This window comes from Scyliorhinus canicula, chromosome 12 (assembly GCF_902713615.1).
Source record: "Scyliorhinus canicula chromosome 12, sScyCan1.1, whole genome shotgun sequence".
NCBI lineage: Eukaryota > Metazoa > Chordata > Chondrichthyes > Carcharhiniformes > Scyliorhinidae > Scyliorhinus > Scyliorhinus canicula.
The window spans coordinates 57115284-57130801 of NC_052157.1; the positions used below are offsets into that span (position 1 = coordinate 57115284).

Consider the following 15518-nt stretch of genomic DNA (forward strand, 5'->3'; position numbering starts at 1 on the left):
TAAATCTCCATCCAGACTCCTCCAGCCACCCTCCCTCTCTACTGCTCTCCAAATCCCCTTAACCCACCCTCAACCTTCAACCCCGGTTGCTCACTGACTGGCTCCCAGTCCATCAATGTCTTCATATTAAAATAATTCTACTTTTTCCAAATTCATCCTCGTGCTCCCTCCTTATCTCTGTAACCTCCTCCAACCTCTACAACCCTCCCTATCTCAGTAACCTCCTTCAGCCCCTTCAAACCTCCCTCTTTCTCTTCATCCTCTCTGTCTCCATCCATCCTCTCCCTCTGAACTGCTCTCTCTCCATCCTCTCTCCAGCATGGTAGCATGGTGGTTAGCATAAATGCTTCACAGCTCCAGGGTCCCAGGTTCGATTCCCGGCTGGGTCACTGTCTGTGCGGAGTCTGCACGTCCTCCCCGTGTGTGCGTGGGTTTCCTCCGGGTGCTCCGGTTTCCTCCCACAGTCCAAAGATGTGCGGGTTAGGTGGATTGGCCATGCTAAATTGCCCGTAGTGTCCTAAAAAAAAGTAGGGGTAGGGGGTAGGGGGGGGGTTGTTGGTTTACTGGGTGTAGGGTGGATACGTGGGCTTGAGCAGGGTGATCATTGCTCGGCACAACATCGAGGGCCGAAGGGCCTGTTCTGTGCTGTACTGTTCTAATTCTAAAAAAAAACCCTGTATCTGCCTCTCTCTCCTGTGATGTCCTTTGTGTTGCTTATTTAGGATGGTTGGCACAGTGTTCCACAAAGACCACAGTACAGCTTTTACTGAAACAAAGCTATGATTTTATTTGCACTACTAACTTAGTCCTTGTTAGAATGCAGAATTGATTAATAACATCTAACTACACTCACCTACTGCTAATCTCACTCACAGATCTAACTTTAATCTAACCTTCTCACACTAACTGCTCTGATGACATTCACTAGCTGTCTCCTGCTTACTCCACCCCCAAGATCTAGCATCACTGCTTCATATAGTACGCTCTGCAGCTCCCTCCAGTGGCTATTCATAGTACTAAATCAATCCTTGTAATGCTGATAGTTATGATAATATCACGGGCTGGATTCTCCGTTCAGCGATGCCGTAATCGAGTTCAGCGAACGGCCGCAGAATTACATTTCCCGACCGAACTGGGGACCCTCCGTGTTTGCGATGCTCTGCCTCCTCCAAAGCGGCATACTCTAGGAGTACGCCACGCCACGTATCAACGGCCTCTGGCCATTGCCCTGATGCTCTGCCCCTGACTGGCCGAGTTCCCGACGGCACGGGACATGTGTGGTCTCGTCCTTCGGGAACTCAGCGTGGCGACTACGGACTCAGTCCAGCACCGCCACAGTCAGGGGAGGGCCGATCCGTGGGCAGAGGATGGGGGGTGGGGGGTGGGGGGGGGGGACATTATTCGGGGCTGGAGCACTGTGGTAGGGTGGTCCGGGGTGCATGAGCCGGCTGAAAGGGGAGCACTATTTCGCGGGCTGGGTCCGCGAGTGGCCTCCACCATAAAGCACGGCCGCTGCAGTCCGCCAACGTGCGCATGTGTGGCCACGGACCCGGCAATTCTTCGAGGTGTATCAGCGGCTAGAACCAGGTGCCCTACGCTGCCGTCCTGCTAGCCCCAGCAAAACGGGGAATCGGTGACCATTTTGCACCGGTTTTCCTGGCATTAAACGCCACTGTGCCCAGGCCAGCGTGGGGACATAATCTCTGAATCAGAGAATCCAGCTCCACATCTTCCTCCACCCTCTCTGCTTCTCTCTGCATCTCTCCCTCTCTCTCTCTCCCTCTCTCTCTCCAGCCTCTATCTCGCTCAGCCTCGCTCCCTCTCCTTCTCTGCATATATCTCTCTCTATACCTTCTCTATCTCTGTCTGTGTCCCTCTATCTCCCCATCCTCTCTGCCTTTCTTTGCCTCATTCTCTCTCCCTCTCTCCATTCTCTCTCTACCTCTGTCTCTACCTCTCTCTCCATCCTCACTCTCTCTCTCTCCTCCTTTAAGACACTCCTTAAAAATTGGGGAAAATGTAAAAACTTCAATGAAAATATTTTTTTTAGCTCGAGATAAGATTCTGCTCTGATTCATGCTCCTTGGAACACTTTCTTATCAAATGTGCTATGTAAATGCAGGTTGTCAACTATTTACATAAATTCTGGCAGCAACATTTTTGTATTTTCTGTGTCCTGTTACACATTCCTTTGTTCAATCAATCACTCCTGCTTCCAACTCACCAGGGTCTCCACACACTATTTACACTTCACTGCTAAGTCTCTATTGCCTCTCACTAGGATCTCCATACACTATTTGTACTGTACTGTTATGTCTCTATTGCCTCTCACCAGGATTTCCACACACTATTTATACTTCACTGTTAAGTCTACTGTCCTTCTTATTAAAATGCATCACTGGGTCTCTTCCCTCCCTTCTCTTACTTTTTTTCTAGTGCCAAAAGTCTCCGAAAGCATCTCTCCGGCATCTTCCAGTTCTGTCTGAAGCTCACCTGGCCTGTGAATCTTGGCCCTATATGGCTCAGAGATGGAGACTATGTACTGCAGACACCTCAAAACCTTGGAGGAGCACCATCAAGCCCTCTGATGCAAGATCCTGCAAATCAATTGGGCAGGATAGGCGCACCAACTCAGGCCTACGTCCCTAGCGTCAACTAATTGAGCACGGTCTGTCAGCTACACTGGATGGGCCACACAGTCCGTACACCTGACACAAGGATCCCGATAGAGTGCTCCACTTGGAGCTTCGAGACGGCAAGCGAGCCCCGGGAGATGTGGGAATGTCTCGGGGATGCGCTCAAAGGCTCCTCAGAGAAAGGGCAACATCCCTAGCGGCACCTAGGAACCCCCCACCCCCCTACCCCCTCAATTAAGAGGCAATTTAGTGTGGCCAATCCACCTACCCTGCGCATCTGTGGATTATGGGTGTGGAACCAACACAAACACGGAGAGGAAAGAGAAAATGCTGGAAAATCTCAGCAGGTCTGGCGGCATCTGTAGGGAGCGAAAAGAGCTAACATTTCGAGTCCGATGACTCTTTGTCAAAGCTAACAGACAGAGAAAGTGGGAAGTATTTATACTGTGGAGTGAGAATGAAAGATGAGTTATAATGATGTATGTATCTCTCCCTACAGATGCTGCCAGACCTGCTGAGATTTCCATGCATTTTCTCTTTGGTTTCAGATTCCAGCATCCGCAGGAATTTGTCTTTATACAAACACGGAGGGAATGTGCAAACTCCACACGGGCAGTGACCCGGAGCCACGATCGAATCCAGGTCCTCGGCACCGTGAGGCAACAGTGCTAACCAGTAGCCACGGTGCCACCCCAAACACAGTAATTAAGGTATACAAGATGCTGAAGGGGATTGACATGGTAGGCATAGAGGTGAAGTTTCTCCTTGTTGGACATTCTAGAGCCAGAGGCCATGGGCTGAAATCACTATTTTTGGGACAAAGTGTTGACGCCAGCGGAGGAACTGTGGCGTTTTACAAAGAAAAATCACCACCGAACTCTTGTCATGGGAATGTCCCTTTAAGAATGTTTTTTGTCATATCACATGGCTTCAGTGATGTCATTGTGTGGGTGGAGCTGGGCTGTGGCTCTGAGAGCTATTTTTGGTTTAACTTTCACATTTGGCAGCTGTGGACTCAGACAGAGAACACAAGTTTGTTTGGCCTGCCTCTCTATCTTCATTTTAAAAGCCGTTTCCAGACCGCGTGATAACTTAAAAGAGATAATTGCTTTCTGGAAGGAATTCAAACCTACTGTTTGAAAAGGGGAACAGAGTATCAATAACAAGTCTTATACCAAAGAATGCCATGTGCTTGGCCACAACTTTGAAAAGGGTTTTCTGGTTGTACTTGGATTTTATTATTGAATTGGAACAGTTAAGGGGGAATTCATTAAGGGTTATACATAGATTACTGTAGATGTGTGGGGTCTTTATGGTTGTAGTTGCTAAAATGTCTTGCTGGGTGTGTTTATACAAATGTTAATTAAATTCTCAAAATAAAGCTTGTTTTCTTTTGATTAAAAGCGCCTCAGAAGTCCGTTGTATAATACCTGAAGGCAGGCTCTTGTGCTCATCTTAGCCAAATTCAACATAAAGGTTGTAGGTCAGGTGGACTCCATAATATACTTTGGAGTTGTTGAACTCTGGCCCATATCACCCTCACCGATCCTGCGACTGCTGAGGGACTAGCAGCTGTGATGAATAAAACACCCGACGCCCACAACAAAAAACGCTGGAGAATGGCTGGATCCATGGACGTGCATGTGCACAGCAACGACCTGCAGCGGTTGCGCCGTAAAACATGGCGCTGGTCATGCGCGGACCCGACCTGCCAAATACTGACCCCGGCAAGCAGCATGACTCCCTGCCGACTGTGGCAACCCTGAAAACAGTGCGCAGCCGTCACGCCGGATTCCCAACCGCTGAGACCATAAGTGACCCGGAGAATAGAGGGTCAGGCCGCTAATGATCTGCCAACGGTGCTTAAACGCTGCGCGGAGGGTACACATTTACACCATTATCGGGGTGTCAGAGGTTCCCGATTTAGCCTAAACCGGCGCCTACTGCGTAATGCGATTTCGGAGTCGGCCAACGGTGAATCTCGCCTGATAGCTTTATGCTAAGGGGGGGCAGAATTGAGAGAGAGATGAGGAAGAATAGCTTCACTGAAAGTTCAGGGGCGGGATTCTCCAATAATCAGGCTATGTCCCCACACCCGCGAAAAAATGCGTGCGAATCACTCCGGATTTTCCTGAAGAAAGTCCAGGGTGATTCTCCGATTTGCAGGGGGCTAGCAGGGCCCCAAAGTACTCATCGCAACTCCGACAGCCGTTACGGGGCCCTGCAATCTCCGGTCGGGGGGTCAGCGCATGTGCATAGCGGCGGCCTGCGTCACTCACCCACGTGACATGGCTGACCCACACCGCGGACCGGGACCAAAAACATAGGTCCTCCCCAGATCGCGTGCGCCCGCAGATTGGTGGTCCCCAATCAGTAGCCTGCCCGATTTTCTGAGATTTCTGGCTCAAAAAGTTATCCAAAACTTTCCCAAACCCAGACGGGATGAAGAACAGCAGCGGAGAAGAGAATGGCAGCAAGCGGTAACTGAAAGTGCCGGCAAGAAGGCAGAAGCAGCGGAAAGGGGCACGGGCAACAGGCGGATGGACCAGCGGACCCATGAGGCGAGGTGGAGGCCCTGGCGAATCAGGAGCGGGGAAGACCGGTGACCCGAATAGCAGAACCAGAGCGAGCGCCGGCCTCTCCCTCCACACCAGGGGATGGATGGAAGAGTTTCCTGAAATAGGAATTGGCCACCATGAGGGAGGCGATAAAAATGGAGTTCCAGTTGGTGGTGAAGGAGATGGTGACGGAAGCAATGGCCTCCCTCCAGCGCACGATAGACACCCTGGGGAAGAAGGTGGAGGCGCAGGAAAGAACGATCCTGGACCTGGAAATGGTGCTATCGGATTAGAGCGACAGGATCGTGGCCCTGGAGGCCGAGGTGAAGAGGTTGATGGTGGCCCAGGGATGCTAGAAGGGGATGGTCGAGGACCAGGAAAACAGGTCCCGACGGCAAAATGTCCGCATCGTGGGGTTGCCGGGGGGCATCGAGGGAAGGGACCAAACGGACTACATCACCCAAATGTTGGAAGGACACAGAATCAGGGTCTACCATGACATTAGGGCAGACCTTGCAAGTTCAATGGAGCAAAGTCGGCACTCTATAAAAATGGGATGAGGTTCGGCATGCTGTTCCCGGCCAGACTCTGAATCATATACCAAGGGAAGGAATACTATTTTGCACCCTGGCGGAGGCCGATGAGTTAATCAGAGTGAACAACCTGGAGAGGGAACAAACTCGGCAGCAGTGTGGGCGCGCTGAAAACGGACCGCAGCGGGAACGAAGAACGGAGACCAGAGACTACTGTATGGACTTTGTGTTGCATGGGACTGTACTGTCTTGTTTTCAGTTTAAAGTTGGAACAGAGAGAAGGGAGCGGTGATAGGGAAAGCAGGTGAGGGGTCAATGAAGGGAACGGAGACAGCCGGGCAGAACGGATACAGGGCTGGACCAGCCTGGGGAGGGGAGCCACCGTACTAACAGGGAGGGCTAGCACGGGAAGACAGGCAGTAAGGGGGGGCCGCAGCGCACCTCTCAGAGGAGGGGGAGCGCCTGGCCAAAGGCGGAGTCACAGGGAAGAAGAGAGGGAGAATACAGGGGTGAGACAAAGGGCGGGGGGGGGAGATGGGGGAGGGGGACAGGGGGGATTCACAGAACAGACAGGGAACAAAACGATAGGAAAGGATTGGCAGCAAGATAGATACAGGCCTCAACGGGCATCCAGCAGGCCAAGAAATCAAAATGGTGCCACAAGCAGTCACTTTGGAAGATCCCGAAACAAAGGGAAACCCCGGATTGCAGGGGCGCACCAACGTTGTGTACACACAGCTGGCAGCCATTTTGGGTGCCATCTGGACAGAGGAAAACCAGGGAACCGACCTCATGGTGAGAATGGCAAACACGGCCATTTTGAACGGCCCCATAATGAAGGAGAACCCCAGAGTGCCCGTCAGGTAAGTATGGTTGATCCCGCAGGAAGTGGGAGGAGCAAAAACACCCCATCAGGATAGTCACCTGGAATGTCAGGGGACATAACGGCCCAGTGAAAAGATCCAGAGTCTTCACCCACTCCAGGAGCTTGAAGGCTGACATCATCTGCCTACAGGAAACATACCTGAGGGAGAAGGACAGACTACTGGTAAGAAAGGGCTGGGTGGGACAGACGTACCATGCATGCTCCAGGACGAGAGCTAAGGGTGTAGCCATACTGATCAGCAAGGGGGTGGTACGTCATGGTCAGCGGTGTCCAGGAAGGGGCACCGGTGGTGATGGTGAATGTGTACGCTCCCAACTGGGACGACACAGAATTTATAAAAAAGACAATTGCGGAAATCCCCGACATTGACACACACCGATTGATAATGGGGGGCAACTTTAACTACATACAGGAGCCACTGACCGACTGTTCAAACCAGCAAACGGAGAAAAAGCCACGCCTGGCTAAGGAACTGGGAGCATTTATGGAACAGATGGGGGCGGTGGACCCATATTGACTTCTTTGCAGAGGGGAAATCGGTGCTTCCAGGAATAGTAAGAGTGGAATATTCCACAATCATCATCTCCGACCACACTCCACGCTATGTGGATGTGTGGTTGGAAACGGGCCATGCCTAGGACGCGTCGAACTAGGCCGAAGCCATGACGCTTCTCAAAGAAAATGACACGCAGAAGACGAACACGCTTTTCGCCAGGCACTCGCTCACAACTCCCTGGTGAGTCCATCGAAGACTTCTGGCGGGCCCTAATCCCACTTGTCCGGGACTGTAACTGTCAGGCCATTACGGCCACTGAACATTCAAACCTCCTTATGAGGGACGCATTCTTTACGGGGATTGGGTCGGTCCTCATACGCCAAAGACTGTTAGAGGGGGCCACGCTTGGTCTCGCTGAGACAAAGAAGCTAGCGCTCTCTATGACGGTTACCTTGCGCAGCATTCAGGCTACACCCCCAGCCGCGCGGCCCACCCCTCCAACACATCGTGGGCCCCACAGACGGCCGCCCCAGCGGGAGCCTTACCCAGCCAATACCCCTGCCCCACACGCCAGCCAGCGCACCCCGGGGACCCCCCGATGTTACTTTTGCGGCCAGCAGAAACACCCTCGCCAACGCTGCCCGGCCCGCGCTGCCCTTTGTAAAGCTTGCGGTAAAAAGGGGCACTCCGCCGTGGTGTGTCGGGCCCGTGCAGTCGCCGCTATCGGCCCCACCCCCCTAGTCGACGCACAATGGGTGCCGCCATCTTCACCTCCCCGGACCACGTGCGGCCAGTGGGCGCCGCCATCTTTACCTCCCCGGACCACGCGCGGCCAGTGGGCGCCGCCATCCTCCCCCCCTCAGACCACGTGGGGCCCATGGGTGCCACCATTTTGTCCCCCTCAAGATCTTCAGGCGCGGCCATCTCATCTCCCCCACGACACATGGACACCGACAGCATTCCAGGACCTGGGCACCCCAGGCTCCCCACCATCCGACACCAGCGACGACCAACCACGACTCGCCTCAGTGACAATCTCGTCCGCACAACCTGGCAAACGCATCGACCAGCGTGAAAATCAACGGCCATGTGACCTTTGCCTGCTGGACTCAGGGAGCGCTGAAAGCTTCATCCACCCGGATACGGTAGGGCGCTGCTCCCTCGTGGTAGACCCCGCCAACCAAAGAATCTCCCTGGCCTCCGGATCCCATTCCGTCGCGATCCAGGGGTACTGTACGGTCCCACTCACGGTCCAGGGCGTAGAATTCAGCGACATCCGCCTCTACGTCCTTTCTAACCTCTGCGCTGCCCTACTACTAAGCCTGGACTTCTAGTGCAACCTCCAGAGCCTAACCCTAAAATTCGGCGGGTCCCTACCACCCCTCACTGTGTGCGGCCTCGCGACCCTAAAGGTCGATCCGCCTTCCCTCTTCACGAATCTAACCCTGGATTGCAAACCCGTCGCCACCAGGAGCAGACGGTACAACACCCAGGGCAGGACCTTCATCAGGTCCGAGGTCCAGTGTCTGCTTCGGGAAGGCATCATCGAGGCCAGCAACAGCCCCTGGAGAGCCTAAGTGTGTGGTGGTATGATTTGCATAGCTGTCTGCCATTGGTGCAGAACACCGGCTTACCATTGGCCCTGGTTGGTCATGTGCCTCTCGACCGATTGGTTGAGACCAGTCATGTGACGGCTCTCCGATTGGTCGAGTGGCTGAGTTAACCACGCCTCCAGATCGAGGTATAAATAACCAGAATGCCCGGCGGTCGTCCATTTACTGTAGTCGACCGCAGGGCTAACTTCTAGCTTATTAAAGCCTAACTTTTGTACAGCAACTCGTCTCGCGTTCGATTGATGGTTCATCAATGTGGTAGTCGTTAAAACTGGGGAGAAACGCTGAATGGCCATGGACTACAGCCAGACCATCAATCGGTAGACGCAGCTCGATGCGTACCCCCTCCCACACATATCTGATATGGTCAATCAGATTGCATAGTACCGGGTCATCTCAACAATTGACCTGAAATCCGCCTACCACCAGCTCCCCATTCGTAAATCGGATAGTGCATACACTGCCTTTGAGGCGGACGGTCGCCTCTACCAGTTTCTCAGGGTTCCCTTCTGCGTCACGAACGGGGTCTCGGTCTTCCAAAAGGAGATGGACCAAATGGTACGGTTTGCGGGCCACCTTCCCATACCCAGACAACGTCACCATCTGCGGCCATGACCAGCAGGACCACGATGCCAACCTTGCCAAATTTCTTCACACCGCCACTCTCCTAAACCTCACCTACAACAAGGAGAAGTGCGTGTTTAGCATGGCCCGCTTAGCCATCCTCGGCTTTGTGGTCCAGACCTGAGTTCTGGGGCCCGATCCCGACCGCATGCGTACCCTCATGGAGCTCCCCCTTCCCCACTGCCCCAAGGCCCTCAAACGCTGTCTCGGGTTCTTCTCATACTACGCCCAGTGGGTCCCAAACTATGCGGACAAGGCCCGCCCACTCATACAGTCCACCACCTTTCCCCTGACAACAGGCTTTCACCCGTATCAGAGCCGATATCGCCAAGGCCGGGATGCACGCTGTAGACGAGACACTGCCCTTTCAAGTAGAGAGCGACGCATCAGACGTAGCCCTAGCCAGCACCCTCAATCAGGCAGGCAGACCTGTGGCATTCTTCTCCCGCACCTTTCATGCCTCAGAAATTCGGCACTCATCCATCGAAAAAGAGGCCCAAGCTATTGTTGGAGCTGTGCGGCCTTAGAGGTATTAGCTGGCCGGCAGGAGATTCACTCTCCTCACTGTCCAACGGTCGGTAGCCTTCATGTTAATAACACACAGCGGGGCAAGATCAAGAACGATAAGATCTTGAGGTGGAGGATCGAGCTCTCCACCTACAATTACGAGATTTTGTATCACCCCGCAAGCTCAACAAGCCCTTAGATGCCCTATCCCGAGGTACATGTGCCAGGGCACAAGTAGACAGACTCCGGGCCCTGCACGACAGCCTTTGTCACCAGGGAGTCACACGGTTGTACCATTTCATAAAGGCCCGCAACCTGCCCTACTCCGTCGAGGAAGTATGGACAATCACCAGGGACTGCCAGATCTGTGCAGAGTGCAAACTGCACTTCTACCGGCCGGACCGTGCGCGCCTGGTGAAGGCCACCCGCCCCTTTGAACGCCTCAGCGTGGATTTCAAAGGGCCCCTCCCCTCCACCGACCGTAACACGTATTTTCTCAGTGCGGTCGATGAGTACTCCAGATTCCCCTTCGCCATCCCATGCCCCGATACGACGTCTGCCATCGTCATCAAAGCCCGCAACACAATCTTCGCTCTGTTCGGTTTCCCCGCCTACATCTACAGTATCAGGGGATCCTCATTCATGAGTGATGAGCTGCTTCAGTTCCTGCTCAGCAGGGGTATCGCCTCCAGCAGGACGACAGCTATAACCCCCGGATAAATGGACAGGTGGAAAGGAAGAATGGGACGGTATGGAGGGCCGTCCAACTGGCCCTACGGTCCAGAAACTTTCCAGCCTCTCGCTGGCAGGAGGTCCTCCCTGATGCATTACACTCCATTCGGTCACTACTGTGCACCGCCACTAACAACACACCCCATGAACGTCTCTTTGCCTTCCCCAGGAAGTCCACATCCGGGGTGTCGCTCCCGTCTTGGCTCGCAACTCCAGGACCAGTCCTGCTCCGTCAACACGTCTGACTCCACAAGGCGGACCCATTGGTGGAGAGGGTGCAATTTCTCCATGCAACCCCCCAGCATGCCTGTGTGGCGTACCCCGACGGCCGCCAAGATACTGTCTCCCTCAGAGACCTGGCACCAGCAGGTTCCACACACACCCACTCCTCTGGCCCGGCACCACCCTCCCCTCCCCCGGCACTCCCAGCATCAACCCCACAAGGACCATCAGTCCTTCTCCTGCCCACGCCCGAGGATGAAGAGGATTTTGGCACGCTCCCGGAGTCACCGAACATCAGGCCAGCATCGACATTGCCGTCACCACTACATCGCTCCCAGCGGAACATCAAGGCCCTGGACCGGTTAAACCTCTAACTGGTCCACTGGACATCAAAGGACATTTTTTTTGCTCTCAAACATTGTAAATATGAAAATGAAATGAAGTGAAATGAAATGAAAATCGCTTATTGTCACAAGTAGGCTTCAAATGAAGTTACTGTGAAAAGCGCCTAGTCGCCTCATTCTGGCGCCTGTTCAGGGAGGCTGGTACAGGAATTGAACCCGCGCTGCTGGCCTGCCTTGGTCTGCTCCAAAAGCCAGCAATTTAGTCCTGTGCTAAACCAGCCCTAAATTCATTGCTGTATATAGTTCTCCACCACCCCAGCCGGACTCAATTTTAACAGGGGGTGAATGTGGTAAACCACTGTTGCACCTTTATTAGGTGATGTATGGTAGGACCTGTGCTACAGGTACGGCGGTAGACCCTGCCTGCTGGCTCCGGCCAGTAGGCGGAGTATAAATATGTGTGTCCTCCATGCAGCAGCCATTTCGCCAGCTGCTGTGGGAGGCCACACATCTTAGAGCAATAAAGCCTCAGTTGTACCCAACTCTAGAAAGTATTCCGAGGCTACGACCATAGAGCTTCTGGCGGAGAGAAAAACCTGCAAATAGACTTTATCCTGCTATCCACCAGGAAAGCAGTATACCAACTCCCACCAGACACGGGGGACCGTCTATAAACACGGGGACAAGTTGAGAAAGCAGGCAGCCACGAGGGAAACAGTCCAGGTAAAGGACAGCAGAGGCAGGCTGGTAGCGGTACAAAGAGAGGTCAATCGGGCATTCGAGACCTTCTACCGGGGACTGTACACCTCTGAGCCCCTAGATGGGGATGTGGGGGTGAAACAGTTCCTCGACGGACTGGATATTCCAGTTGTGGGGTAGACAGGCGGGGGAGATGTAAGCACCAATAGATCTGGGAGAAATCATGGAGGGTATCAGCTCCATGCAGGCAGGGAAGGTGCCGGACCTGACGGGTTCCCGGTGGACTTCTATAAGAAATATGCAGCAGCCCTGGCCCTACATCTAAGGGGCACTTTGTCTCCTACACTAGCACAGGTCACGAGCTCTTTGATACCCAAAAAAGATAAAGACCCAATGGAATGTGGCTCATATAGACCCATTTCGCTGCTAAATGTGATCGTGAAAATATTCGCAAAGGTCCTGGCCAAAAGGCTGGAGGGCTGTATACCAGAGGCGGTTGCGGAAGACCAGACAGGCTTTGTCAAGGGTAGGCAGCTCACTGCGAACTTCAAGAGGCTGATTAATATAATAATGGTACCCCCCCCCCACACACTTTGTCTCCCTGGATGCAGAAAAGGCCTTCGACAGAGTAGAATGGAACTACCTCCTCGAGGTACTTGAGCGGTTTGGGCTAGGGGCGGGATTCACCGCCTAAGTGAGACTCCTGTACAACGCTCCCAAGGCAAGTGTTTGAACCAATTCCACCAGCTCTGAATACTTCCAGCTGCAAAGAGGCACAAGGCAGGGATGCCCACTGTCCCCATCCCTGTTTGCCCGAGCAATCGAACCCCTGGCGATAGCTCTGCTGGACGTGAAAAGCTGGAAAGGCATCCAGAGAGGAGACAGAGAGCACAGAGTTTCACTCCATGCGTATGACCTGTTCCTGTATGTCACGAAACCACAGGAAGGGCTGAAAGTGATTATGGAGATCCTGAAAGAATTTGGAACCTTCTCGGGTTACCAACTGAACCTGGGCAAGAGTGAGACATTCCCAGTGAACACTGATGGGAGAGGGACAGAGCTGGAGGGGCTCCCTTTCAAAATAACCCAAAATAGATTCCGCTACCTGGGGATCCAAGTAGCCAGAGACTGGACACAGATCCACAGGTGGAACCTGACCAGCCTGGTGGAGGAAGTCAAAAAGGACCGACAGAGGTGGGACACACTCCCACTCTCCCTGGTGGAGAGTGTGCAGACGATCAAAATGAACATACTACCGAGGTTCTTCTTCCTGTTTCGATCCATACCGATCTTCATCCCCAAGGTCCCCTTCCAAAACGTGGACAGCTTAATCATGGCATTTGTGTGTGGGAATCTGTAAGAATCCAAGAGTCCCCAAACCAGTTATGCAAAGGAGGAAAATTAAGGGTGGCCTGGCATTACCAAACCTGAAATACTACAACTGGGCAGCAACAGCGGAAAGGGTAAGGGGATGGGTACACAACCCCAACTCGGAATGGGTGCGGATGGAGGAGGCCTCCTGCAAAGGAACGACCCTCCGAGCCCTCGGCAGCACTCCCATCCACCTCGGGGAAATACACATCCAGCCCAGTGGTAGCGGCCTCACTGAAAACGTAGATCCAATTGAGGCAACACTGACCAAGATGTCCCATATGGTCCTCATCTGCACAAACCACAGGTTTCCTCCAGGCAAAATACACCACTTTTACAAAATAGAAACAGGACGGGGAAACGCTGACAGTTAGGGACTTCTGCATAGGAAACAGACTAGCGACGCTGAACGAACTGACGGAGGAATGGGAACTGCCGACAGGACAGGAAATGAGACACCTACAAATAAAACACTTCCTCCGCAAAGGGGCAGTGGGATACCCAGGGCCCGGAGACCACACTATTAGAGGACCTGATGAACATGGAAAGTAAGGAAGGGGAACTCCGTGGGAAAATATATGGACAGAGCCCGAACACCATTAGACAAGACCAGACGCAAATGGGGGGACGAACTGGGGACAGAAGTAGGGTGGAGACTATTGAGCGAAGCACTGAGCAGGGCCAACTCCACCTCCTCCTGCACAAGGCTCAGCCTCATGCAGTTCAAAGTGGTGCACGGAGCGGACCTAACCAGAAGGAACAGGTTCTTCCCGGAGGTGGAGGACAAATGTGAGGGGTGCCAGAGGGGCCCGGCCAACCACACCCACATGTTTTGGGCCTGCCCCAAACTTGCTGGGCTCTGGACAGCCTTCTCCGAGGCAATGTCCAAGGTTGTGGGGGTAAGGGTAGAGCTATGTCCAAATGTGGCAATCTCCAGGGTATCAGAGCAGCCAGAGCTACACATGGGGAAGAGGACTGACGCCCTGGCTTTCACTTCCCTAATCGCACGCCGGTGAATCCTGCTCGGCTGGCAATCAGCAGAACCACCCACAGCTGCAGGCTGGCTGGCAGATCTATCATAATTTCTCCACTTGGAGAAGATCAAATAAGCCATCCAAGGGTCGAAGGAAGACTTCCTTTCAGCATGGACAATTTGTCAGCCTGTTCCAAAACCTGTTCGAAGCCAACAGCAACTAGCAGAGAGGAAAACTGAAAAGTAAAAGAGGAATGTCAGGGACACACAACCTAGGGAAGAAGATAAGAGGGAGCCTGAGGGAGACATAAGGGACAACACAAAGAGAGGGGGAGGGGGTAGAACTCCCCCCCCCCCCCATTCATAAAACGGACACAGCCGAAATTGGGAGGGAAAAAAGGGGGAGAATGGGGGGAACCGAGGTAGAGGGGCAACATCCCCCCCAATTGAGCAGGGAGGGCATTGGGAGGTGAGGGAGGGGGAAGGGTGATAGCATCTCGAGTCAGACGGTGACAAATTGTACTGTACAGTAAACAAACACAAACTGCAATGTATAAAATTGAAAATGCCAATAAAAATATTTGAAAAAAAAATGTTCCCTTCCAGTATTTCTCCCCCTTTTAAAAGTTCCTGTTGAATTACCTTTCTCGCTCTGTGTGAAATAAAAATTCTCCTCATCTCCCTCTGGTTCTTTTCCCGATTCTCTTCAATCTGCGTCCCCTCTGGTTACTGAGCCTCCTGTCGCTGGGAAACACTTTCTCCTTATCGATTCTATCCAAACCCCCTCATGATTCTGAATGTCTCGATTTGATCTCCCCCTTAACCTTCTCTGCTCTGCGGAGGACAATCCCAGCTTCTCCACATGAACTGAAGTCCTCTCAGCTCCAGCAACATTCCGGCAAATCTATATTTCGAACGTGATTTGAATGCCGAGATTAAATTTCCCCCTGAGCCTCCCCTGCTCTGAGATTTTGAATGAGTAAATTCCTCCTACCTGGACGTGTGGCTGGGCAGTGGTGGGATGTTCTAGAAGAGGGCGCCCCCGCCCTGGGTCTGTGCTGCCCATCCTCGGAATGCTGCCTGCAGTGTGCTGCGAGCTAGTGAACAGATTGGTGACAGGACGTGCAGTCAGCAGGAAGTCACCAGGGGGATTGAACTGCAACTATTTTCAAATGTGGTTTTGCATAGCTCTCTGCCTCTGACGCCAGTCTGCAGTGGACACGATATCATGAAAGTGAAAATAACCATCAAGCTGCCAATGAACTGACCCACAAAACCAGAATTTGGGATGGAACTTACATGCAAAGTCACATCAAGTTAAATT

At 53.0% G+C, this 15518-nt stretch overlaps 1 protein-coding gene across 2 annotated transcripts in view; it reads right to left on the reverse strand.

Moving 5' to 3' along the window:
* LOC119974972 overlaps window positions 1-15283 on the reverse strand; it is a 46918-nt gene extending 31635 nt beyond the window's left edge. For both annotated transcript variants that reach the window (XM_038814375.1, XM_038814374.1), the window contains exon 1: window positions 15189-15283. In XM_038814375.1, coding sequence (XP_038670303.1) covers window positions 15189-15260 — 72 coding nt within the window. In that variant the 5' untranslated portion in view covers window positions 15261-15283. The remainder of the gene's footprint in view (window positions 1-15188) is intronic.
* Between the last annotated feature and the right edge of the window lie 235 nt (window positions 15284-15518).